The sequence below is a fragment of the Acomys minous genome (assembly GCF_964271855.1).
Source record: "Acomys minous genome assembly, chromosome: 4".
Classification (NCBI taxonomy): Eukaryota; Metazoa; Chordata; class Mammalia; order Rodentia; family Muridae; genus Acomys; species Acomys minous.
In genome coordinates this window covers 50623408-50650963 of record NC_140486.1, presented here as the reverse complement: position 1 = coordinate 50650963, position 27556 = coordinate 50623408, and the positions used below count along the sequence as shown (strand labels likewise).

At 44.2% G+C, this 27556-nt stretch overlaps 1 protein-coding gene and 1 long non-coding RNA gene across 2 annotated transcripts; one reads left to right on the top strand and one right to left on the bottom strand.

The window, feature by feature from the left end:
- Positions 1-129: 129 nt before the first annotated feature.
- LOC311596530 lies at positions 130-6512 on the top strand. The gene is made up of 2 exons (XR_014778874.1): positions 130-5361; positions 5562-6512. It is a non-coding gene; the product is annotated as an uncharacterized lncRNA (long non-coding RNA).
- A 453-nt stretch (positions 6513-6965) lies between these two features.
- On the bottom strand, positions 6966-23510 carry HSPA9 (heat shock protein family A (Hsp70) member 9). Its single transcript, XM_084780054.1, has 17 exons — positions 23346-23510; positions 21561-21619; positions 21263-21350; positions 19919-20100; positions 18341-18465; positions 16728-16801; positions 16529-16635; positions 15478-15640; positions 14952-15044; positions 12920-13129; positions 11713-11940; positions 10436-10540; positions 9625-9742; positions 8435-8529; positions 7741-7833; positions 7426-7566; positions 6966-7195 (listed from the first exon to the last, which is right to left on the bottom strand). The coding sequence occupies exons 1-17, from the start codon at positions 23424-23426 to the stop codon at positions 7118-7120; spliced, it is 2040 nt and encodes a 679-aa protein (XP_084636180.1). The 5' UTR covers positions 23427-23510; the 3' UTR covers positions 6966-7117.
- Between the last annotated feature and the right edge of the window lie 4046 nt (positions 23511-27556).

Sequence of the window (27556 nt, the reverse complement as noted above, 5' to 3'; positions counted from 1 at the left end):
AGTAGAAGGTGGCAGGCGGAAGAGAGGGGGCCAGTGAGACGAGGAGAGGCTGTGCGCGCGCCGCGACTTCCCATTGGCTCTCCGCGCCTCTGCTTACAAGAAGCGATCTGATTGGCTGCCTCTGCGTCCGCGCTGCCTTGTGAGGTATAGGCCGGAGTGGGAGGTACCGCCTTCCTTCCGGCCCGGCTATTCTAGAGGAGGAAGCGAGTGGAATTCGGAGGCTCTCGCGAGCATTTTCTCGGCTTCTACGGGTGAAATGGGGGTTGCTCTTAAAGGGAGACAGAGTGGTCGTTGTCTTTCATTCTTTCCCCCTTAGTCTGGAGCTCTGCAACGCAAAGTATAGCTTCTCGGACACGTACGTACATACGTGCGTGCGGTCAATAGTGTTTGAGAAGCTTGGAGGAAAGGTCTCCACGCGGTTCAGCTTGATCTCTGACGGAGTTTGGTGGCCTGTGTGCATCATGGCTTCGCAAACAAAAGTTCAGAACCCTGGCCGCTAGGTAGAGATCAGGAACTTCGCTGAGGCTGGAGCTGATCCGAGCGGCGCAGGGCACAAAGGAGGGTTTCAGTGCTAGCTAGTATGGGTTCATTTGGGACTTGGGACTTTGGGGGTTGAGGGATGCAGGAGTTGCCTGAGGTTGGAGACCGAAGGTGCTTTAGAGCATGCGTGTTTTGTTTTTAAGCTTTGAGTGTGGAGGTGGGGAGAATGTTGAAAGCGTTAGAACTTTTACTTTGAGTTAAGCTTTCCACCTGCCCTTCGCTTCACTTGCGTGCGACCTCGGAGCAAGTACTAGATCTCGTTTTTCTGGGAATAGAAGTGAACCGAGTAAATAATGTAACTCTGATGGAGCTCACAGTCTAGCTTATAATCGTTCGTAATTTTTATAGTTGAGTTTGTTTGAGACGGGCTGGCCTCAAACTCCGGGCAGTAACTCATGGCTCAGCTTTCCGATCGATGGGATTACAGGTGTGAACCATTCAACCCAGCTGATTTGTTTTGTTTTGTTTTGTTTCATTTTACGAGACAGGGTCTCTCTGTGTTAGCCTTGGCTGTCCTGGATTCACTCTGTAGACCAGGCTGGTCTCGAACTCACAGCGATCCACCTGCCTCTACTGGGATTAAAGGCGTGTGCCTCCACACCCAACTGATTTTTATTTTTATATTTTGTATGGTAAAGTAATTGCACGAAGCCGGGCATGGTGGTGCAAGTCTTTAATCCCAGCACTCGGGAGGCAGAGGCAGGTGGATCTACAAAGTGAGTTCAGGATAGCCAGGGGCTTTGCTACACAGAGAAACCCTGTTTCAAAAAACCAAAAAACAAACAAACACAGATATTTAAGATGCTCTGAGACTGTATGACAAGAAATCTAATTCTGAAGTGAAGTGTGGAGAATGAGTAAATTTGTCAGAGGGACCGGACATATTTGACGAACCTCAGAAAAGGCAGTGTGCTGCAGTAGTAGCAGAAGAGGTCACTGAGATCTTTTAAGCCGAACCTAGCATTTGAAAGGTGGATTCTTCTGCAGTACCTGGAAGGACAAGAAGAGACCCAAGTCAAGGGCCCAGGACTAGCGCCAGATGCGGTGGTGCATGCCTATAATCCCAGCACTCGGGGAGGCAGAGTCAGGGAGATCTCTTTTGATTTCCGAGCCAGCCGGGTCTACAAAAGCCAGTTCATGACAGCCACAGCTACACAGAGAAACCCTGTCATGAAAAGCCAAAACAAAGAGCCCTCCTAGCCCTTATCCATGTTTCATCGGGTGTTATTCTGTATCTTTTGTAATATCCTTTGGAATGGATAAAGTGTTTCCTTGAATTTTGTGAGCCACTCTATTAAGCAAACCCAGTGAGAAGATCCCCAGTTTGTCAGATGCCCAGGTCTCAACCTGGAATTGTTAATGGGCATCCAAAGTTGGGGTAGCCTAGAGACTGCACTTCACTTGTAGGATCTAGTGCTAGCTCCAGCTAGTGCCTAGAATGGAAGAAAGCTTAGGCATTTGGCCGCATAAATTGAATGTAAACAGTATGAAATGAAAGCCTCTTTCCTGGGTCTTTTTTAAAAAAAAATTTTAACTTTAATTTATGTGCATTGGTGCAAGGGTGTCAGATCTTGGAGTTACACACAGTTGTGAGCTGCCATGTGGGTGCTGGGAATTGAACCTGGGTCCTTTGGAAGAGCAGGCAGTGCTCTTAACCACTGAGCCATCTCTCCAGCCCCCATCTTTCCTGGGTCTTAAGGATGCTAGGAAACACTGTACCGCCTGCTGTGTGTGCTATAGCTGCACTTCTTTCCTAGGCTGTTTTAAGTTACATGGTTTTTGTTTTCTCCCCCAACCAGAATCCTATAGATTTTTGCTAGAACTGAGTGTATACTCCAGTGGTAAAACACTTGCCTGGCGTAAGCCAAACTCTGGATTTGAACTATATTACTGGGGTGAAAAGGAGCTGCTGTGTTGGTACATGCCTGTAGTTGTAGTTATTCCGTCGCTAGTTACAGCTGCTCTGGGACTGAAGTGGTCAGGTGAGTTCAGGAGTGTGAGTGAGGTGCAGGGAACAGACTACCATCTCCAACAAACATTGGACCTGGCAGGCTGAGGCAGGGTGGGACAACGGCACACGCCTAGCATTCCCCCTCTTTTTGTTTTGTTTTTTAGAGACAGGGTTTCTCTGTAGCGTTGGCTGTCCTGGACTTGGCTAGCCCCCTGCCTCTGCCCCCCCTGAGTGCTGGTATTAAAGGCATTTGCCACCACGCCTGGCAAAAACTCCTATTAAAAGAATGAGACGGGCTGGATAAATGGCTCAGAGGTTAAGAGCACTGTCTGCTCTTCCAGAGGTCCTGAGTTCAATTCCCAGCAACCACATGGTGGCTCACTACCACTTATAAAGAGATCAGGTACTTTCTTCTGGCCTGCAGGCACAACATTGTATACATAATAAATCTTAAAAAAAAAAAAATGAGGTAAGAGGATCATGAGTTCAGGGGCTGCCCAACCTGCAGAGTAAATTTAAAGGTACCCTGGCTATTGGGGGGGGGGTGCGAGTACTGGTGTTGTACACCTTTAATCCTAGTGCTTCGGAGGCAGAGGCAGGAGGAATCTCTGAGTTCAAGCAGGGTTTACAAGAAGTCCCACAACAGAGGGCTACACAGAAAAACCCTATTATGAAAAAAAAAAAAAAAAGAGGTAGGGACTGACAGATGGTTCCGCAGTATTTGTCCTGGCTGCTCTTCCAGAACACTGGGTTTGGTCGATCCCAGCAGCCATGGTTTGGCTATAATTCTAATTCCTGGAGCACTAGGCACACATGTAGTCCACACACATGCACAAACTGATACACATAAAAAATTTAATCATTAGGTTTAAAAAAGAAAACAATGGAAAGCCTGGGTCCCTAGTTGAGTGGTAGAGTATGCTAACTGTGTGCAGGGCCACTCCCCAACACAAGAAAATATTAGTATCTAGTTTTACATTAAGTGCCTAAGGACTGGCTAAAGACCACTTTGCAAGGTTTTTTGTTTTTGTTTTTTTAATCTTACAAACCACTACCATTCTTTTTTCTTTTCTTTCTTTCTTTTTTGAGACAGGGTTTCTTAGCATAGCCTTGGCTGTCGTAGAACTTTGTAGACCAGGCTGGCCTCGAACTCAGAGATCAGCCTGTCTCTGCCTCCCAAGTCCTGGGATTAAAGTGTGCACCACCAAGCCGGGCTTCAGAGAAGACAAATCTAAAATGAAAAAATTTTAATGTGGGGGAGAGGTAGTGGGTAGCCAGATTATATGTAAAGTCTATGTGCATTGCCAACAGCTTTGAACAGTGTGTGCCACCTGATTGCTGTGGGAAAGGGCTGAGTAGTGTAAGACTAAAACTTAGACTAATTCAGCAAGATGGTTGTCAGTGAGGTCAGGTTCTTGCTACCAGCACTGAATTCCATCCCTGGAAATCCACATCATGGAGAGAATCAACTCCCATGAAGTATGCTAGGACATGTATGCATGCACCCACAAACAAAGAAATGTGAAAGTGTATGTAAAACATTCAGAGCTGGATGCGGTTGGCACATGCCTATAACCCAGCATTCAGGGAGGCAGAGGCAGGCATATCACTGTGAGTTCCGGGCCAGCCTGGACTACAAATCAAGTCGAAGACAAAGACACAAACCCTGTCTAAAAAAAAAAAACCAAAAAAAGAAAATTTAGGACCATCCAAGTGGTAGCTTAATTTTAATTCTGTATTTAGTTTTGCTAATTTTATTAAAAGATTTGAAGTTTTAGTGTATTTACTAAAGCTACCAAGCCTAGAAGGGGGGGGGGGGTGTCTAACCAAGTACTTAAGATCAGAAAGGGAAATCCTTAGTTTGCTTTCCAGCTGGGCGTTGTGGTGTAGGCCTTTAATCCCAGCACTTGGGAGACAGAGGCAGGTGAATTGCTTTGAGTTTGAGGCCACCCTGGTTTACAAAGTGAGTCCAGGACAGCCAAGACTACACAGAGAAACCCTGTTTTGAAAAAAAGAGACAAAAGGCCAGGTGTGGTGGTGCACGCCTTTAATCCCAGCACTCGGGAGGCAGAGGCAGGCAGATAGCTGTGAGTTCGAGGCCAGCCTGGTCTACAAAGTGAGTCCAGGACAGCCAAGGCTACACAGAAAAACCCTGTCTTGAAAAACCAAAAAAAGAAAAAAAAAAAGAGAAAAGGTTTGGTTTCCTCTTTGTCCCCAGACTGCCATCATGGATCACATGCACGCTCTTGGGATGGGCCTGTCTCTGCTTTCCCACATGGCTGACGTTCACATGAAGGAACAGATTTACAAACTAGCCAAGAAAGGCCTCACCCCCTCCCTGATAGGTGTGACCCTGAGGGACTCAATGGTGTGGCACAGGCCCACTTTGTGACTGGTAACAAAACCCTGGGAATCAAGTCCAGAGGCCTTGCCCCTGATCTCCTGGTAGGTCTCTACCATTTGATTAAGGAAGCTGTTGCTGTTCACAAGCATCTTGAGAGGAACAAAAAGGATAAGGATGCTAAATTCTGCCTGATTTCTGATAGCAGAATTCATCTGTTGGCTTGATACGATAAGACTCCCACAAATTGGAAATACAAGTTGTCCACAGCCTCTGCTCTAGTGGCATCAATTCTGTGTACACAGCAATAGTCACTTTGAAAAAAAACAAAAAACAAAACAACAAAGGTTTGCTTTTTCAAAGCCAGGTTTGGGGGCACACACCTTTAACCTCAGCACTTGGGAGGCAGAGGCAGGTGGGTCACTGTGACTTTGAGGTCATCCTGGTCTACAAAGAGTCCAGGTCAAGCAATGCTACGCATAGAAACCCTGTTTCTAAAAACAAGTTTGGGGGCTGGAGAGATGGCTCAGTGGTTATGAGCACCGCCTGCTCTTCCAAAGGACCCGGGTTCAATTCCCAGCAACCACATGGTGGCTCACAACCATCTATAATATGATCTGATGTCCTCTTCTGGCCTGCAGGTGTACAAGCAGACAACACTGTATACATAATAATAAATCTTTAAAAATAAAAATAAAAACAAGTTTGGGGGCTGGAGAGATGGCTCAGAGATTAAGAGCACTGTCTGCTCTTCCAAAGGTCCTGAGTTTAATTCTCAGCAACCCAGCTGTGCAGTGGTCCTCCTGATAATACACCAAGGATGGGAAAATGGCAACAATTTTGGGCACCTGTCACTGAAATCCAACATTACATAACTATTTTATTATTCCTCCCCCCACCCCCAGACAGGGTCTCTGTTAACCTTGACTGCCTTGGACTCGCTTTGTAGACCAGGCTGGCCTCTTAACTCACAGCGATCCACCTGCCTCTGCCTCCAAGTGCTGGGATTAAAGGTATGTGCCACAACAGCCAGCTTCCTAACTCTTTTCTTTAAACAAATCCTGCTTGCGATTTTGCTCAAGCTAAAACCTTTTTAGATTTGTTTACACCAGTACCTTATTGAGACGATCTCGCTTTTTGGTCCTACCTGGCTTCAAACTGCTTCCTGAGTCTGCTTCCACATCCAGCACACATGCCAACATTTTATATTAGTCCCTCCACATCTTCAGATTGTGTATGTAGCCTTGGCTGTCCTAGACTTGCTCTGTAGACCAGGCTGGCTTTGAACTCACATCTGCCCGCCTCTGCCTCGAGAATGCTGGGATTAAGGGTGTCTGCCACCACAACTGACTCATATTCAGTTTGTTTAACCTTTTAGCCAATGTTAGAAAATCCTGCAAAAAGTCAGAGTCCTGAAGATATCACCATCCACAAAGGAGAACAAGATACTTTCAGAATTTTATTTTATTTTTTTATTTTTCTTGAGACAGGGTTTCTGTGTAGCCCTGGCTATACTAGAACTCCCTCTAGTCCAGGCTGGTCTTGAACTTCACATCTACCTGCCTCTGCCTCCTGAGTGCTGGGATTAAAGGTGTGCGCCACCACCACCACTCGGCTTAGAATTTTATTTCTTAAAAAAAAAAAAAAAAAAAAAAAACCAGACTGGATGGAAAAAAACAATCATCAAGGATATAAATGCCAGAGAATGGCTAAGAGGGTAGCCTTAGGCCCATGACAGGCTTCATTACTTTTTTGTATCTTTTTAAGCTATGAATAACAGTTTCCATTGGCCTAGCTTCTGTACCTATAGACCATGGCACAGGTAGCTATCTTAAAAGGCCTCAGTTGAAGGAACAAATATATATACACATAGGTCATTCTTTGTAGCAGTGCCCTTGGCCAACAAGGATCTACTTAAGAGTCTTAATTCAAGGTCCATGACAGACCACCTCCATTGCATGTGAAATGGGCTTCCCACCTTGAAAACATGGCCACTTTAGGATAAACCAGATATACCTTAGTAACAATTGATATAGAGCCCTGTCCCAACCCTTTACATGCAGCTGAAAATAACAGGCTAGTGACAGAACAGTATGAGCCTGCTACTGCTGAATTTATTGCCCACTTAATGAGTTAGCTAATTGTCACTATATTTATTAAGGAAATTATATATGGAATACTGCAAAAACACAGTAAGAAGACTGCCCCTTTTCTGCTCAGGAAGTCCCTTTGCTCCCAAGCTTCATAGTATGTTGTCCTTGTGGCTCCACAATGCACTGCCACTGTTACTGTTTCTCCTCCTTCTGATCTTCTTTCTGTTCCCCAGTGCCAGAACTTCCAGAACCTTCCCGTTCAGATGCCATCTGTTGAGAAAATATTTGAGAATCACTCAAATATCACATTAGCCACAACATTTTGCTGTGTTCAACATGCCTCATCCATCATGCACACCTCATTCCCTCCCCTACCTTACATACCACAGGTGTTCCCTGCGCCTTTCCCTGACAGTTTATTCCCAATATTCTCACTTCTATAAATGGTTATAGATGGGACCCCAGTACTGAAGCCCAACACACCCCTCCAGCCCGTGTACCTTTTTATATGCCATTTCGAAGAGTTTCAATGATGCCTGCTGAAGGGAAGATGCTGCCTGCCTAATGTTTTCTCCTGTTTCACTGTCCTTTCGAGCAAGGAGTTCTCTCATTTTAGAAATCTCTTCCTTTAGCTTGTTGCACTGGAAAAGGCAAAACCAAAAAAATTTCAAGTTTTTAGGTTTTCTATCTCATTACATGTTGTATACTATTTAGATTTCTAAATATTTTTTGTCTCCCCACTTCCACCTCTAATTCATATTTCTAAAAGACCCAATTACTATCAAACCCAAGGAAAAATTCTCTTGAATTGTTACCTCATCAGCAGGCAACTGATCCTTGAATTCTTCCATCTTGGTTTCTGTGTCATGAATAATTCCTTCAGCCATATTAACTGCTTCAACACGTTCCTTAGAGAAATTATTAATTTAACATAAGTAACTTTGCAATCACCCAGTTTCATTAATTCCTATAGCAAGTGAGATAAGAAGTTGCTAGCCAGTGGGTGTGGTGGCACAGGCCTTTAATCCCAGCACTCGGGAGGCAGAGGCAGGTGGACCTCTGTGAGTTTGAGACCAGCCTGGTTTATAATGTGAGTCCAGACAGCCAAGGCTATACAGAGAAACCCTGTCTTGGAAAAACAAAAACAAAAGTTACTAGCCACTCGGCTAACAGGAAAGCTAAATGGACCTAAGAATAATGGCTGTACTAGGAAGTACAGTCATCAATGAGGAAGTTGAGCTGACTTTTGTGAGTTGGGAATTTTGATAGTGGACACTAGAAGAATATTCCAAATCCAGTATATGCCCTTTATCTAGGGTACTAAGGAGGTTAAGAAGTGGGAGGGCTGTCTCAAGTCATCTTGACTACATGGCTTAATCTCACACTAGACAAAGACATTCTAAACAAATTGTAATTAAGGGAAGGAAGGACAGATTAGGAGATGAGAAGCCAGAAACTTAAGACTGCCCAACTCTACTCTCAGCTTTAATGTGTTCAGCAAGTAATCACCTTCTTTCTCCGGTCTTCCTCAGCATACTTCTCTGCATTCTTAACCATATTTTCAATATCATCTTTGCTTAATCCACCAGAAGACTGGATTACAACTGTAGTTTAAAAAAAGAAGAGAAATAACATTACATTAGTCACGTTGATGCACACCTTTAATCTCAGCACCCTGGAAGCAGGCAGATCAGAGTTCAAGGCCAGCATGGCTACAGACTAACACTATTTATAGTAATTAATCTGAATGATTCAAATTATTAACATTAATCAAGTAAATTGTATACAAATATCAAGTGGTCTGTCTCCCAACAACTGAAACTTCAGCAATACACAAGGTCGGGATTGCCTGTTTGCCCCTTCATAATGATATTATTTAAAAAAAAAAAATCTTTAAAAAAACAAAACCCCAAATGCCTGGATAATTTGGCATCTGGGATTTAAAAAAATAAAATAAAATCAGAGATATATCCCCCATCATTTGGAAGGAAGAGGCAGGCAGATCTCAGGGTTTGAGGCCAGCAAGTTCCAGGCCAACCAGGGATACAAAGTGAGAACCTGCCTCAAAACAAAACAAAAGCCTAGAAATGCATCTCTGCAAGTGTAAGATTTAAAATAAAATAAAGTTATGGCCGACACCCTGGCTCCATGGTTTAAAAGCCCTTGTTCTGCTGGGTGTGGTGGCACATGCCTTTAATCCTAACACTCAGGAGGCAGATTGCTTTCATTTTGAGGCCAGCCTGGACTACAAATCCAGGACAGCCAATCTAACATAGAGAAACCCTGTCTCACAAAACAAAACAAAAAAAGCAGTAGCACTAGTTCCAAAGGAGAACCTAGGTTTAAGATTCCCAGCACCCACATGGCAGCTCACAACTGTCTGTAACTCCAAGATCTGACACCCTCACACAGACATACATGCAGGCAAAACACCAATGCATATACAATAAAAATAAATTATTAAAAAAAATGTTTAGAGGCAGCTATCACTGATACCTGGAAAAGGGCAGTGTGGTTAACAACCTGCCTAGGGGAGAAGCAGCAAACAAAGGGAGAGGGGATGTATTTCTTAGTAATGGCCACCTTACTTTTTGTTGATGGCAACCAAACCCACGGCATCACATATGTGAGGAAGGCACTCTCTGTTGGACTAAGGTCCTCAGCCTCACTCAGGAGTCATTCATACATTCTATACTTACTTTGCTGCTCTCGCCCTGTTCCTTTATCTTTGGCGGAAACATGCACGATCCCATTGGCATCAATGTCAAATGTAACTTCAATCTGAGGGACTCCACGAGGGGCTGGGGGAATTCCAATCTGGAATAAATATCTAGAGTGAGCTCCCATTTCCAAACATTGCCTCCTAAAACAAGTGGTATCTTTACTCAATATTGAGTGAAGCTTGAGATTTTAACTGATGATAGTTTTAATGCTTCCTAAAATCAACTAGGCTTCAAGGAGTCAATAACCTTGTTGGTATGTGTCCAGAGTTTACATAGTAACTGAGGAAACCCCTCTACTGTAGCAATGTTGACCCAAAACAGTAGCTATCAAGTGTTTTTGAGATGAGTACTCATGATACAACTAATTTGAGTTAGCATTACTTCTTTTTTTTTTCTTTTTTTTTTTTTTTGGTTTTTCGAGACAGGGTCTCTCTGTGTTAGCCTTGGCTGTCCTGGACTCACTTTGTAGACCAGGCTGGCCTCGAACTCACAGCGATCCGCCCACCTCTGCCTCCCGAGTGCTGGGATTAAAGGCGTGCGCCACCACGCCCAACTCAGCATTACTTCTTAGTTTGAACATTTCCCAGGCTTTTATAAATTTAAAGTTCTAAAACCAAAGCACTTTCAGATAAAAACTGAAATCATGAGTTTCAAAATTAACCTATAAAAATTTAATCTCAAAAATAACACAGTATGCCTGTATGTCAGCAGTTTAGTGAGGTTAAAATACTGTCATCTTTGCAAGCTGAAGACCAAAAACCATGATATTCAGATCCAAAATACCCACCAGAGTAAACTGTCCTAACAGTTTGTTGTCCCCAGCCATCTCTCGTTCTCCCTGGCACACTTTAATCTCCACTTGAGTTTGTCCATCAGCAGCGGTAGAAAACACCTGGGGAAGAAAACTGACTTGGTAATATGACTTAACTATTTATACAGAAAAAAGCTTACTAGAGAAATCCATTTTAAAGTATTAGCTTCCTGTTGTGTGTTTCTCTCCGAACAAAGGCTTACATCTTACAAGGACAGAGCAGGACTAGTGTACAAGTGCACACTATAGTTGTTGCTCCAGCTAAGCAATCATGTTGTACCAGATGAAGCTTTAAGGGTTAAAGTTTAAGGCATCAGAACAAGGACTTAAACACTGTGGCTTTTGGCTTGCAGTGTAGGGAAATAGGATGAGACAGGCAATGTGCTCAGTAATGAGACGTCACCACACACTTTCCTTCATATAGCTGCACAAACAGCAACGCTAGAGTTTCCTAGAAAAACTGGAGACTGAATGAGTTTAGAATAAAACAACTGTGGAGACAGTCACACTCCATGGTCCAAGCAGTTCTCAAACTCAATTTTCATGCCTCAACTTTAAGTGCTGAGATGGTCCACCAGCCTCAAAAAGTAACTCTTTATGTAAGGCCATGCTGTGCCCACACATCTCTGCTTGGTAGTTCTCACTGCAGCCTATCATTCACCCTGAAATCGAACTGAGCCCCTTGTCCCTAGCCAGGCCTTTATTTCCTTTTGATAACAGACTACAAGGACTTTCGTAGCAAATGACAACAGCCTTTTTAGGAAACTGCATTATCTTTACTGTGCAACTTTGCTGGACAGAGGTCTTGAGTCCACTCCTTTCCAGAGAAGCCAGTTTACCTGCCCTCGAGAAGAGGAACTCCCTCCTGTCTTAAGAAAGGGACCAAAAACACCCATTTGGTGAAAAAGTATGACTAAGCCACTCCAAAGCAGCCTCTGAATTCACAAGAGACAGGCTCCCAGGAGATATCCTGGGGCCATTCTTCTTACAACCTGGGGTCCCCAATGGGGATGGCTTTTTGTACTTTGTCCATTTTCCTGGCCTTTTCTTTATCTCACTTTTTGTCCACTTGGCTCTGATTCCATCTTCTAGACTGAATGCATGAAATGTGAATTAAAACCTAGTTGTCTCTTGACTCTCTTATGGATTTAGAAACAATGATTTAAACATTAAGTTCATAAAGTGGCTAGAAGCACATCACTCATAGAACTTAAAGCTCCTGTTAAGAGGCAAAGGGAAAGAATGGCTCTTACCTGGCTCTTTTTGGTTGGAATGGTGGTGTTCCTATTAATAAGTTTGGTAAAAACACCTCCCAGAGTCTCAATACCCAGAGAGAGAGGAGTGACATCCAGGAGTAGCACATCTGTGACATCACCAGCCAACACACCTCCCTGAATGGCAGCTCCAATGGCTACAGCCTCATCAGGATTAACAGCTTTACTAGGGGCTCTGCCAAAAAGATCCTGCACAGTCTGCTGAACCTAAGCATCCAGGAGAAAGAACCTGTTAGCCAACACCCAGGGCAACTGCTGGCGTGAGACAGAACACTCATGCCATCAAGTATATTCCAATGGATTCTGTTCCAAGAATGCTTCCATGTGTTCATGTTTGATAACTTCAGATCATTTCATTCACTGTCCACCTAACAATGTATTTCAATTATCTGGCTTCCCAGAGGACATTAATCATTTAAAAGACAAGGCACAAAACAAAGGGTTATAAATATAAAGTACAGTTTACATATTTTACACAATTATTTGAAGACCTTTTTGAAGGAAATAGTAATAGGGTTCTGTGGCTGAAATAAGGGATAGTTTTTCATCCTATGTATTAGAACTAACAAAAGTGCACAGCATCTTGGAGAATTTGTTAACATTAATGTGTCCTCCTAAAGCAGAATCCTAGGTCTACACTTATTCTGAACTAATTTTCGAATATTCAGGTGTTTCAACAGAGAAACAAAACCACACACCTCACAGAAAACACTACCAAAAGCAATAAATCCATGATTGACTTGGGCCCAAGACAATTCTATCCAACTACCGAAAAGCAACTGTACCTTCAACAAGTCTGTGCTCAGTTATTACTTCTCTACACATCTGTTTTCAGAATGATGTGTTGATTAATAAAATGCATCATTGCACAAATTTTTGTTGAAGAAACAAAAGTAACCCCAAATACTATACTGGGAAGAAATGGGACTGGCTACCATCAAGGCATGGCATTATCTTTATGAGACTGGGTTTAGGATTCTCCCTGCTACTTTCTCTTGTATCTTTTAATTCAAACTAAAAAAAACTTTTCAGGGGGGACAGGTGTCACTCTGTACTCAAAGCCACCACAGCCAACTAAAAGCACGCTTTAGTGAAGCTGGTCTCATCCCCCTTTAATGTAACACTAGTACACAACATAACTAATTTATCCCAAGCACCTCCATGAGGAACACCACTCAGTCCATACCTTGGGCATCCTTGTCATGCCACCAACTAGAATCACTTCTCCTATGTCACTCTTGCTGACTTCTGCATCTTGCATAGCTTTCTGGCATGGAGCAATAGTTCTCTTTATCAGATCTGTAACAATGCCTTCAAACTGAGCTCGAGTCAGCTTCATATTCAAATGCTTGGGTCCAGAAGCATCCATTGTAAGATATGGCAAGTTGATATCAGTCTACACAGAAACTACATGTCAGCAGGGAGCCAAATTGGTACTTTGATACTTCAATTAAAATTAAGACCATACCCTAGGACAAAACTTGGAAAGCAAGTGTTCAGCATTATGAACCCTTGTTTCCTAAGTAGTAATATATACCACAGAACCTATTTTAATAGGATCTCTACATACTGTCAGTCAAGACTGGGGCAGACATGCTGAAAAATGCAGTGGTGGAAAAGATCTTTAAGACCATACAGTGAGAGAGCCAAGGCTACACAGATAAAGCCAGTTTCAAAAAACCAAAAGAACAATACAGTGAAAAACAAAGCAAAATACTTTCACATCAAGTTAAAAAATACCCCATATCTGTGCTGAAAAGATGGTTTAGTAGTTAAGAATGTTTGTTCTTGCAGGACCAGAGACTGATTTCTAGCACCGACACTGGGTAGCTCTAAGGGCTGCCTACAGTTGCAGTTCTGGGGAATCTGGTACTCTCTTCTAGCTGCTACTGGTATCCTCTCTCCCATCCTCTCTGCATACATAAAAATAATTTTACATAAAAATCCATGTACATAAAACAAAATGTTCTCAATCTCGTACTATAAATTCCTCTATCTTCTCCCACCCTAAAATCCTCACCTTGCTGTTTGTAGTGATATATGGCTTTAATCCCAGCAATGGGAGGTAAAAAAGAAAAGGGGGGGGAGCAGGAGAGGAGGAAGGAAGGAAGGAACCAGTATGAGCCGGGCGTGGTGGCGCACACCTCTAATCCCAGCACTCAGGAGGCAGAGGCAGGCGGTCGCTGTGAGTTCGAGGCCAGCCTGGTCTACAAAATGAGTCCAGGACAGCCAAGGCTACACAGAGAGACCCTGTCTCGGAAAAAAAAAAAAGAAAAAAAAGAAAACCAGTATGTTTAGCTTTAAAAAACAAGTGTATCCAGTGTCATTCAAATAGAAATATGATTGTTATTTGGCTCTAGTATAATAATCTATTAAAAATATTTAGCTGGGGCTGGACAGATGGCTCAGAGGTTAAAAGCACTGACTGTTCTTCCAGAGGTCCTGAGTTCAATTCTCAGCAACCACATGGTAGCTCACAACCATCTATAATGTGATCTAATGTCTTCTTCTGGCATGCAGGTGTACATGCAGGCAGAGCACTGTATACATAATAAATCTTAAAAAAAAAAAAAGGTTGGGTATGGAGGTTACGCCTTTAATCCCCAGCACTTGGGAGGCAGAGGCAGGCAGATCACTTTGAGTTCAAGACCAGCCTGGTATACAATGTGAGTCCAGGACAGTCATGGCTATAGAGAAACCCTGTCTCAAAAAAAAAAAAGGGGGGGAGGGGGGCCTTAGCCGGGCATAGTGACACACACTTTTAATCCCAGCACTCATGGAGGAAGAGGCAGATGGACCACCGAGTTTGAGGCCAGCCTGGTCTACAGAGGGAAGTCCAGGACTACACAGAGAAACCCTGTCTTGGGGGGAAAAAGTTCAGCTCAGGGATGGAGATGGCTCAGTGATTCAGAGAACTAAGGATTCAGGTTCAATGTCCAACAAAGACACGACAGTTCCAGAGGTTCTGACACCCTGTTCTGATCTCCACAGGAACCAAGCACACATGTAGTACAGACACATTCAGGCAAAAGACATTCATCATAAAAATTTACTTCATTCGTTAAAAAGAACAGAGCGTCATACTGTTCCTTTGTTCCAGGCCAAGTAAACGGAAAATTGAAGGGGCTATACTGACATTATTAAATTAGAATACGCTATTCAGATAAGCTCGGCGTAAATGTATCCACCAGAACTACTGGCATTTGTCCACTCCTCACCTGCACAGATGAGGAGAGTTCACATTTAGCCTTCTCAGCAGCTTCCCGAACCCTCTGAAGTGCCATGTTGTCTTTGGTCAAATCAACCCCCGTCTACACAATAGGATGAGAGGGACAATTAATACAGGAATTGCAGTAGCAGCACACATTGTTTCCTTATGAAGGGGCCATCCCTTTATAAAGAAACACAAGATGATCACCTTTAGAGATAGAAAATCACCAAGTATGAATAAGTTATGTATGTCAGTAAACTGAACAAACTCCCAACAGCTCTTCCAAGCTCAAGGTCTCCCTTTTCAGAGTTCCTAAAAGTATTGTTCTCCAGTATTGTAACCAAGGTCACTTGGTCTTTTGTTCCCTATCTAAGGATATATATATAAAAAATGGTTTAGTTTACCCATAAACCTGAAATGCAATTAATTTCCTTAGTACAGGAAAACTATTAACAAAACAAAGAGCAATCTCAACAACAACAAAAATATTCTCAATAACTTATGCCTACACATTAACCACAATGGTAACTAACCTCCCTCTTGAACTCCTTGACAATGTGCCTTAACAAAGCTTGGTCAAAGTCTTCACCTCCTAAGAAAGTGTCCCCATTGGTGGATTTCACCTCAAACACTCCTTTCTGAATTTCCAGGATAGAAATATCAAAGGTTCCACCACCTAAATCATAGACAGCAATGCTAGAAAGAAAGAAAGAAAAATTAAGCCTCAAGAAACAAAACCTATGAAAAAGAACTGAACTCAACATTCAAAGATTATTTATCTATTTTCCTAAGATATTTAACAAATTTGAAATCTAATAACCACCTAAGTGACATGTCTGTTAACATATATAACCCACCAGTAACATATAACACAGAGACAAATAACAAACCTTGTTTTCCAAAGTATTAACATATAACAATAAAAAAATTACCAAGGGTCTAAGGTAGACAGTAAAATGATCTTGAATAATGACATAGACCATTCATACAGATTTGGAAAGAATAAAGGAATTACATTTTTAGTCTAAGCACAATGCTTTAACTGTACAAAATGGAAATGCTATACTGGATAAATCTCATAACTGTTATAACTTAGTGTACAGTTCAGGGAGGTGGTGGTATGCACCTTTAATCCCAGTGAAGAAAGTTCCAGGACAGCCAGAGTAGCCTAAGAAACCCTGTCTTAGAGCCTGGCTTAGGTGGCCCACGCCTTTAAACCCACCATCAAGGAGGCAGAGGCAGGTGGATCTCTATGAGTTGGAAGGCCAGCCTGGTCTACAAAGTAAGTCCAGGACAGCCAAGGCTACAGAAAACCTTATCTTGAAAAACGAAACAAAACACCACGAAAAGAATGAAAGCAGGACCTTCGAGGGTGAGGGCACCTGCTGCCAAGCCTGACAACCAGCCCTGAGACCTATCTTGGGGAAAGGAAAAAACAGCCAGCATGCACATTTTATCTTCTGACCTCCACGTGCACGCCATGGCAGAAATGTGCCAATACATGGACCCACATAAAATACAAAAATATAATAAAACTACTTGAAAGCCTGTAATTCAGTAGGAATATTTACTATATCAACTTACACCTTATCTTCAGATTTGTCCAGACCGTAGGCCAGAGCAGCAGCTGTGGGCTCGTTAATCACTCGAAGCACATTTAGCCCAGATATCTGGCCAGCATCCTTAGTGGCCTGTACAAGTAGAAATAGATGTATCTTCCCAGCCTTTTACCCAGGCAATCCCTATCCCCCCGCCCCAGGGAAATGAGATCTAATCAACTTACCTGTCGCTGTGAGTCATTGAAATAAGCAGGGACTGTGATCACAGCATTTTTTGCTGTATGACCTAAGTAATTTTCTGGAAAAGAATTAAGGAGTAAAATTCAATCATGGTACTATGTCAGAAAAACAAAATTATTAATAAAGCCCAATGCTCCACACCTCATCTTCTGTGGAGCAACAGACAACACCTAATTCCTTTGTGGCTCAGCATGCAGAGATCATGTAGAAAAATACCCCAAGAAAAGACATTAGACTGAGTAATGTATCGGGCACCCCTGTAATCTAGCAGGAGGGGGAGGAGGTGCGTGCGCGCGCACACACACACACACACAGCAGGGCACAGCAAGAACTGCAGGCATTAGGTAGCTCATGCCCATTATCTCGGCTCTCAGAAAACTGAGGTAAGAAGATGACACAAGTTTGAGGCCAGTCTTAGCTATAAAGTGAGTGCAAAGACAGCCTAGACTTACAGTATGAAATTTGGTCTCAAAAAACAAATCACCCAGCCAGGCAGTGGTGGCGCACGCCTTTAATCCCAGCACTTGGGAGGCAGAGGCAGGCAGATCGCTGTGAGTTCGAGGCCAGCCGGGTCTACGAAGGGAGTCCAGGACAGCCAAGGCTACAGAGAAACCCTGTCTCCAAAAACAAGCAAACAAAAACCACACACACACAAACATCCCAAATCACCGTAACTACTGTTAGTACTTAGGAGGTTGTAACAGTAGGATCAAAAGCTCAAGGCAGCCTGGGATGCATGCCACCCTGCTATTGTCTCCCAATCCCCAAATATTTGGAAGTCTGGAAAGTACTTTTGTGCAGCTCAGCAGCAGAGATGGCGCTGGTTAGAAATTCCCAGTCACAAGCCGGATGTGGTGGCACGCCCCTTTAATCCCAGCACTTGGGAGGCAGAGGCAGGCGAATAACTGTGATTTCAAGGCCAGCCTGGTCTACACAAAGTGAGTCTAGGACAGCCAAGGCTACACAGGGAAACCCTGTCTCTAAAACCAAAAACCAAAAACCAAACCAAAAATCCCAGTCACCTTTAGCATTTCAGTTAAGACTAACAACATCCAATGACCTTTAGACTTAAGTTTAAAGTGTAGCTTTCTGGCTTTTAACACAAATACTACATTGCACCCTACTGAAAAAAGCAGCGCAAGCATCGTTAGGAAAGTTAAACGGGGGGGGGGGGGGGGGGATGGGGAGGGGGGGAAGTGTGGTGGGGTGCGAGTGCACGCCTTTAATTCCAACACTTGGGAGGCAGAGGCAGGTAGATCGCTGTGAGTTCCAGGACAGCCTGATCTACGAAGGGAATCCAGGATAGCCAAGGCTACACAGAGACCTTGTCTCAAAAAAAAAAAAAAAAAAAAAAAAAAAAAAAAAAAAAAAAAGAAAGAAAGAAAGAAAAAAAAAAGAAAAAAAGGAAAGAAAGAAAAGAAAAAAGTTAAACTCATTCTGTAGATCAAGTATGAAGAGTCCCAAAATTCTGTCATTCTTAAATTTTCTATGCAAAAACTTTCGGAATCTATAATCTAAAGAGCATGAAGTTAATTAGTATAAACTCAGAGGAAACCTCCAGCACTTCAAATTTCCCATGTGAACCAAATCCACTCACCTGCAGTCTCTTTCATCTTCATCAACACAAAAGCTCCAATCTGACTTGGAGAATAGAGTTTTCCATGAGCCTCAACCCAGGCATCACCATTGGAGGCTCGGACAATTTTAAAGGGAACATTCTTACTGAAATGCAAAAAGAATTATATTAAGAAAACTTGCTGGAGAAACATACCATGGCAAAGCCATCATAGATCATATCCATTAAGAAAGTGTTCATACAAGAGAATATTACTTTACCACAAAAATTACAGTAACTGGCTGAAGAGATGGCTCAGTGGTTAACAGCACTGTTTACAATTGCAGAGGTCTTGAGTTCAATTCCCAGTGACTACATGGTAACGCACACCATCTCCATTGGGATCTGATGCCCTCTTCTGGCATGCAGGTATACATACAAACAGAACACTCATATACATAAAATAAACAAATCTTTAAAAACAAAAGTAGCACAGCAGGTAAAGGTACCTGCTGCCAAGTCTAAGGCCCTGAGTTCTACTCCCAGAACCCATACAGTGGAGAGAACTGACCTCCAAACATAAACCATGGCACGTTTGTGCCCATACATGTATGCAGATGCTCCCACACTAACAAACAAGTAAATAATTGTTAAGAAACAAAAACAAAAAACTTTGCAAAATAAATTACAGTAACTGGAAGAAGCCAACCAGGTCTAACACATGACTCCATAAATTCCGTACTCTATCCAGAGCTCAATAAAGAAGTTCCCTAAGAAGATGCACATAACAGAAAATCCAAGATAAGTTTTTTTTTTTTAAATCTTATGTTAGTGTTTAGTCTGCATGTATCTGTACATACAGGCCAAAGGTGTCAGATCCCCTGGAACTGGAGTTAGATGGTTTGTGAGCCACCATGTGGGTACTAGGAATCAAACTCAGATCTTACAGAAGTCAGTGCTCTTAACTGTTGCACCATCTCGTCACTATTTTCTTTCTTTTAGTTTTTGAGACAAGGTTTCTCTTGTAGTCCTGGACTCACTTTGTAGACCAGGCTGGCCTTAAACTCAGCCATTTGCCTGCCTCTGCCTCTGGAGTGCTAGGATTAAAGGCGTGCACAACGACAAACAAAAAACCTGAACCAGGAGGTAGAATAAAAGAAAGTCGGGGGTGGGGGGTGGGGTGGGGTGGGGAGAACAAACCAAAAAACCTGACCCAGTAAAGGTTTTTACTGCCAAACCCAACGACCTGACCTTCAATAACCCACATAGGCTCCTGCAAAGTGTATGCTGACCTCTACTCATGTGAAAATGAACATACCCCACCCCAAATACACATTTTAAAAAAAGGTAATAATAAAACTTTTTAAAAGTAAGCTTGGCAATGGTGCACACACCTTTAATCCCAAGCAGAAGCAGGCAGAGCTCTGAGTTCCACGACAGCCTGGTCTACAGAGTGAGTCCAGGACAGCCAGGGCTACACAGAGACACCCTGTCTCAAAAAAACCAAAAAGTTCTCCTTTTGTGTAGATGTGAATTTCTCCAAGGAACAACCATGAAAAAGTGACTAAGGTGTCCATAGAACCTTGATCGAAGCATATCAAAGCATGTGATATTACTCACGTGTCTTTCTGTACTTCAGGGTCATCATAACGACGTCCAATAAGACGCTTTGTGGCATAGAATGTGTTGTTTGGGTTGGTGACAGCCTGTCGCTTTGCTGGCATGCCAACAAGTCTTTCTCCATCTGCTGTAAAGGCAACCACAGAAGGGGTAGTTCTGGCCCCTTCAGCGTTCTCCAGGACCTGCGTTCCCAAAGACAACATTTAGTTACCACTGGGTCTTTGTAGCCATTATTTAAGGTACAACCACCACAGCTCAAATTAAAAGAAAGAAAGAAAGAAAGAGAGAAAGAAAGAAAAGCTGGGCAGTGGTGGCACAAGCCTTTAATCCCAGTACTTGGGAGGCAGGCAGATCTCTGAGTTCCAGGATAGCCAGCATAAATTAAGAGTATGGAGTTGATCAGGTGGTGCACGCCTTTAATCCCAGCACTCTGGGAGGTAGAGGCAGGCGGATCTCTGAGTTTAAGACCAGCCTAATAATCTACAGAGCAAGTTCCAGGACAGCCAGGGCTGCAGAGAAATCCTGCCTCAAAAACAAACCAAAAAACCAAAAACAAAGCAACAAAAAGAAATGTCCCCACCTCCTAAAAAAGGAAAGAGTAAGGAAGGACTTGTCTTCTTTTAGAGTAATACAAGTTGGGTTCGGCTCCTCTGCAAAAGCCCAGTTGTGCCACGGGGAAAGAAGCATGAAGGCGCAAGAGTGAAGACACAACTGTAGAATCTCAGCTGTTCTATGTCTCGACAACTCAAAAGAAAAGGCTGTGTATTCTGAGACTGAAAAAACCTCACGAAACACAAACCCTTAATGTGAGCGCTCCTGCTTCTAGACAGTAGAAGCTTCCAAACACCACGGTCTCACTGGACTCCCAACAGAGCAGCCATTTCAAGTCCTCTAACGGCACTGTCACCTCTGTCCTAGAGAACATGTTTACCTCCTTCCTTGGGAAGCTATATCCACTCATCAACACCCAATTAACCTTAGGTTAATTCCTAAGTCTCACAAAAACAAAAGCAGCTTTTAAATGCAAATTAGAAGTTTGGAGTGGTAGATACGGCCTTTAGTCCTAGCACTGAATACTGCACACTTGAGGCTAGCCTAGGATACATAGTCTCAAAAGAAAAACCAGCACCAAACTAAGCTCAGCATTCTTTTTTGTGTCTGAAACAGAGGCTCTCTGTGTGGCCCTGGCTGTCCTGGCACTCACTTTGTAAACCAGGCTGGACCTAAACTCAGAGATCCCACGATCCCAGTGAACTGAAGAGACACTGCTGGGATTACAGCTGTTCCTAAGCACCTATGCCAGACTGGATACCTAAGTGACCCCAGGCTTCCCATTATGCTCACCTTTGCTTGTTTACCCTCCATGACTGCCACACACGAGTTGGTAGTACCCAAATCAATACCAACAACTGCACCCTTGATTGCTTCTGATCTGTAAGAGATTAAACCGTTGTCTTAACAGTGGTCTCCAACCTAAAGAAATGTTTCCCACTGGTGTTAACAGTGGCACACTGCATAAACCACTAATACAAATGAATAATTACAGATAGGAGTACTTAGTTACTTGTTAACAAAAATGTGCCCACCACAGCCATGGAGTTCAAATGATATGTGTTCTAAAAGAAACTGAAGTTATACTCACGCATAATCCCTTCTTGAAACAAATCTAAACGCTTCATGACTAAGACCATTCCAGCCATCCTGGGGAAAACAAAACTGCATCAGCCATCAACTACACAAGGACACTTGGGCCTTTTCCAATTAGTATTCTGAGATACACATGTAAGCTTTTGTCTTTAGTAATATGTATAGATACATTTACACATGTTACATAAGTTTTCCAGACTGTCAGGTAAAATTAAGCAAACATCAAACTGTCCTGAATTACAAAAAGAATTACACTGCAATGGATATGCTCAACCTCGACATTATTGATCTTGTACCAGCATTTGCTGTGACAAACTGAGTGTGGGATGCTTACAAGCAACTCTGGCCTTTACCAACAAGCCTAAAAATTAGGTGTCCTGGTCAGATGTGGTGGTGCACACCTTTAATCCCAGCACTCGGGAGGCAGAGCCAGGTGGATCGCTGTGAGTTTGAGGCCATACATAGAGAAACCCTACATAGAGAAACTCTGTCTCAAAAAACAAAAGAAAAGAAAAACCAAAATAAATAAATTAATTAATTTTTAAAAATTTAAGTGTTCCCTCAAAGTCAACCTGGAAGTTGACAAATGCCTCCTCTGTCCCCTGAGGGTGGGGCGTCGAGGAGACACTTCTGCTTAAGACCTGACTAAAAAAACACTACTCAAAAATTCGTAAGTCAACAGCTGTTGGGGCTGATGACAAACTCCTTTAATCCTAACACTTGGAAGCTAGAGTCTGGCCTGTCTACCTAGGTTACAGAACAGCCAAGGCTACATAGTTGAGACACTGTCTCAAATTAAATTCACACCAATTATGTGCCCACTCCAAGGAGAAACTTAAGGCATTCAGGAGACATTTTCACTGGCCTTGTGAAACAATTATTTTTGGAAAACTACTAGTCTCATTCTCCAAAGAAATACTTTTCCTTTTTGTTGGTTTTCCAAGACAGGGTTTCTCTGCATAGCTTTGGCTGTCCTGGACTCGCTTTGTAGACCAGGCTGGCCTCGAACTCACAGCAATCCTCCTGTCTCTGCCTCCCAAGTGCTGGGATTAAAGGCGTGGGCCACCACGCCCGGGGTGACATACTTTTTATTTCAGATCAAGATCCACAATCTTTTTACTGTTCTGATTATTATAAACCACAAGTAAATCGTAGACGTTTAAAAAAAGTCGCTAAGGTTGGAGCCAGGAGTGGTGGTGCTCACTTTCGATCTCAGCCCTCGGGAGGCAGAGACACATGGGTCTCTGTGAGGCGTACAAAGTCAGTTTACCTGTCAGCCTCGTCTACAAAGAGACCCTGGCCCAAAAAAGTAAAGGAAAAAAGAAAAAAAAAGCAAGTTGGAATGTTGGAATTTAATTTTCAGTTTCTAATGCAGACGCTCCCCCTGCCTTGCTTCTTCATAGCAGCGAGATTTCTGCATACTTGATTTACAGCAGAGCTGTCCTTCAACTCTTAACGGAACCTAGCATATGTACACACAGACACACATATAGCTCTGCCTTCCAATAAACTACATCCACCACCTACGACCCAGCACACCCAATGCGCCACAGGTTGGACCGCTACGTCGAGAACTGGTGGGGTGAGACTCCCGAACGCTAGGGATTGTGACTCAGCAGAGCTCAGGGCTACAGCTCGCATCGTGGCCAGCACGGACCACCGAATACCCGTTACCTTTCGCTGCTTCAGGTTTCTCCTGGAGTCTGACCCCAAAGGACAAGGCCTGCCTCACTCATGTCGGGCCCTCGAGCCCCTACCGGAAGGCATGGCAGTTCCTCACCTGGTGACGGGTGGCTGCGGGGCTCCGGGTGGCTGCGGTGCCCACGAGACGCGCGGCCGCGGCTCTGCTGGCGCTTATCATGGCGGCTGGACAGAGGGGGTTCGAGGCAGAGAACAAACACCCCAACAGGCCCCGGAGCTACGCGCACGGCGGTGGCTACGCTTCTGGAAACCTCCAACCACGTGGGGTGGGGGGCGGGGCTTGATCTCCGCAGCTCGGAAGCGCGCTCTTCCGCTGAGGCGCCTTGAGTGTTGCCGGACCAGAGACGTCCTGACCGCTGCTCGGAGCACCGGAGCCCGCCGCGAGCACGCGCCTTATCATTATTGTTGACGATTTCTGTCCTCTGATTACAGATCCCGCGGTTGTGGGAGCAGTTAGAAGGGAAAGGGACAGGAAGGACATACAGGCATTGGCTTGGTCAGCCCCGGTCCTCTACGGCAGGAAAGACTCAAGGTCACACGGGATGAATTACGGAAAGATTTCAGTCTCCTTGCGTCAGTTGCGGAGAAGGAGGGGCCTCCTGCGCCTGCGTCATCGGCACCGGAATGAGGCCCTGGCGCGCATGTGTGAGGGGCGTGGAGGAAGCGGGTTAGGGACTTTAACCGGGGCGTTTGTTGGATGTTCCACTGCACGCGGATTTGCCCGAGAGCACGCGGGGGCGCAAGCTCGCGCGCAGGCACGGGGAGCTTGTGGAAGTTTTTCCTGAAGGCGCTACTTGCCGCGGGCGCCATCTTGTCCTTAAGCATTGTTAAGGGTACCTTTGTTCTTGTTCACCGTTTGTCCACAGCTTGAAGTACACACACCTGGGCCCATGTAGGCACACTTATACGAGTTTGTGTAGCGTATTGCCGCAGCGGGGTTAGGTTTCCAACCTCTAGGACAGGCTCTGGCTCACGAAGCCTTGAATCACTTTTAAGGCTGTCCATTGGAATAATGAGGGGAACACTACGTAAGCTGCTGTTTTCGACCGGTTTGCTGGGTCAGAGGCGACTCTGTAACTTTTCAGACCTTGCTTGCTGGCTAGGTGTCAGTTCTTAACTGTGTGTTTTGTTTAAAGATAGGCTCTCTGGTGGAGTATCAACCGCGGAGTGTGGCCCGCGGGGCGGAGAGGGATGAGGGAAGGCGGGGGGGGGGGGGGGGGGGTGGAGGGCGGGGGGGGGGGTGGGGGGCGGGGGGGGGCGGGGGGCGGGGGGGGGGGACCGGATCTTTTCGTGCCCCTGCCTGTCCTTGGGTCCACCAGTCTCTTCTCCCCTGTGTGCTGGAATTAAAGGCTTGTCCCATCTCACCCAATCCCAGTGTCTTACTAACCTAAACTATTTCATGACTTAGTAACCTTAGCTGTACTGCCTGCCCCTGCCAAAAGAATCAATTACAGACATGTGAGGTATGTCTGGCCAGATAGAGACTTTTAGGGGGGAAGTTAATTGAACAAATCTTTTGTCAGGTTTTCTCAGTGGTGGTAAAACAGTTCAATGATTCGAAGTGAAGTAGACGTTGGTTTTGAGGGTAAACTTTTGATGTCAACAGAGGATAGTTGGGTGGGAAGTAGTTGCACAGGCCCGTAACTCCAGTATTTGGGAGATGAAATTGGACTAAATCACAAGTTTCAAGCCAACAAGAGCTACATGAGAAAAGGAAGTAAATGTGGTCAATGTAACAAGTTAGGAAGAAAGTGGGGGAAATTAGGAGGGAAAGAAAACAGTTTACAATATGAGAAGAGTGCAAGTGAAGGTAAGAAAGTAGCTGGGGATGGTGGTGTAAGCCTCCAGCACTTGGGAGGAGGCAGAAGCAGGAGAGTCAGAAATTCACGGTCATCTTTGGCTATATAGTGCGTTTGAAGCCGGCTTCATGACGCTATGAGACCATGGAACTGTTATTAAGATAAACAAGGCAGGCATTGCAATTAACCATAGATAATGCAGTTTTTCTTTTTGCTTTTAAAGGCCTGGTGTGGTGATAATATGCTTGTGACATGCAGCGTGGAGGCTCCAGTAAGGAGATCTGATTTTTTTTTTTTTTTTTTGGTTTTTCGAGACAGGGTCTCTCTGTGTTAGCCTTGGCTGTCCTGGACTCACTTTGTAGACCAGGCTGGCCTTGAACTCACAGCGATCCGCCTGCCTCTGCCTCCCGAGTGCTGGGATTAAAGGCGTGCGCCACCACGCCCGGCAGGAGATCTGATTTTAACACAGCTACATAGTAAGGTCCTGTCTAAAGATGTGTAGTGGGCTTGCTTAGAATGTACTAGGTCATCAGTTGAATCCTCATCACCCCATAAATCAGAGTTGGTGGCATACACTTCATCCCAGCATTCAGGATGCTGAGGCAGGAGGAGCATTACAGAGTCAAGACCAGCCTGGGCTATAGTGCCAGTACCAGGTCTCAAATCAAAGGGAACCTCTCACCTCTCTTCATTAAATTACACTTGTCATCATAACCTTACTAGTAGATCTAGCACTTTAAAAAGTTTCCCCAGGGGCTAGAAAAATGGCTCAGTGGTTAAGAGCACTGTCTGCTCTTCCTGAGGTCCTGAATTCAATTCCCAGCAACCACATGGTGGCTCACAACCATCTATAATGAGATCTGGTGCCCTCTTCTGGCCTGCAGGCACACACAGGAGCAGAATATTGTATAAATAATAAATCTTAAAAAAAAAAAAAAAGTTCCCTCAGAAACTACTTTGCCAAAGCCATCAAAGGTGCTGGTTGTAGACTCCTATGAAAACAGACACTCTGCCATAACTTCCTGATGGAAGGACATGAAGAGGAACGGCAAGTAGCAAACGCTTGTCATGCAATCACACAAGAAGTGAGTAAGGGGGCCTCATTGAAAGACCCTGTTTTTAAAAACTTAAAGTTGGTGGCTCATGCCTTTAGTCCCAGCACTCCAGAGGCAGGGCTGGTGGATCTATAAGAGTTCAAAGCCAGCCTGGTCTATCGGGCAGCCAGTGTGTTAGACAGAGAAACCCTGTCTTGAAAAACCATTAAGTAAACCAACGTTTTCCTGGCATGGCCAAAAGTTTGAGGCCAGCCAGATCTGTATAGAGAGTTCCAGAGTGAACAGGTTTATATAGCAAGATCTTATCTCAAAAAACCCTGAAGCAGGCCTGGTGTGCTGGCGCAAGCCTCTAGCCCCAGCATTCAGAGGAAGGTGGATCTCTGTGAGTTCAAGGCCAGCCTGGCCTACAAATCTAGTCCAGGACAGTCAGAGATACAAAGAGAACACCTCCCCCCACCCCACCCCAGCCCTGAAGCAACAACAACAAAGTCAAGCATTTGCTTTTCTTCTTGCTCCACATACTTAAAAGCCAGAGTGAGAATCCCAGAATCCAATGTTACGTATTTCATTTGGTGTGTACCTCACACTGGCCTCAAATTCAGCAAATTTATTTGAGGCACGGAACCAAGATTCTGTGCGTGCTAAGCAAAAGCTCTACCAACCGAGCTATAACTTGGCCCAAATGGCATTACCTGAAAGGTGACCACAGTTGTAGGGGCATATATATGTGGTTGACTTCCCTTAGGGTTTTTATCAGGCACCTCAAAAATATCCCTTCCGACCACAAGGGGGATGCGGTAGCTAAACAGTCAAAGCATGGACCTAAGAATGGGAGCGATTAATATTTCCCAGTGTGAAGGACAGCCTTCTGAACTGAACTGCGGACGAGCACTTACAACCTGAGGCCACAGGAAACAAAATGAGTCTAGGAAGACGGAGTCCAAGTAACTAAAAGTGGTCAGTGAGATCCACAGCCCCATGGTATTTAACTGCTCTGTTGGCATTTGAGTGTCAGCTAAGATGGAAAGAACCAGTGAGTGCTATGCCTGAGGGTAAATGTTCACTAAACAGAATGAGTGGTAGTGCAGGTCTTGTGCATAGTATTTGATAGTCTCATATGTCCCGCTGGCTGGCTCTAATTTGCTGTAGAGATCAGGCTGGCCTCAAAGGAATAGAGCTGCCTGGCTCTGCCTCCTTAGTGTTGGTACTAAAGTTGTACACCACCACACCTAGTACTTTTTATTTTTTAGACGGTATAACTTGCACAGTCTGGCCTTGAATTCACCCGTTTTGGCATATGTGTGAATGACAGAGCCAGAATTTGAAGCCAGACTGTCTGACTCCAGAACCTGCATTTCACACCAAAACCGAATCTGATTTTTTTTTTACATTTATTTATGATGTATACAGTATTCTGCCTGCATGTACACCTGCAT

What these genes read in the sequence shown, in the direction of transcription:
- HSPA9 (XM_084780054.1), bottom strand. Translation starts at nt 23,426, where the DNA reads ATGATAAGCGCCAGCAGAGCCGCGGCCGCGCGTCTCGTGGGCACCGCA. An exon ending in CCGCAGCCACCCGTCACCAG is followed by an intron (nt 21,620 to 23,345) that starts GTGAGGAACTGC and finishes TGTTTTCCCCAG; the next exon opens with GATGGCTGGAATGGTCTTAG. An exon ending in TGGAGGGTAAACAAGCAAAG is followed by an intron (nt 20,101 to 21,262) that starts GTGAGCATAATG and finishes TTGGGAACGCAG; the next exon opens with GTCCTGGAGAACGCTGAAGG.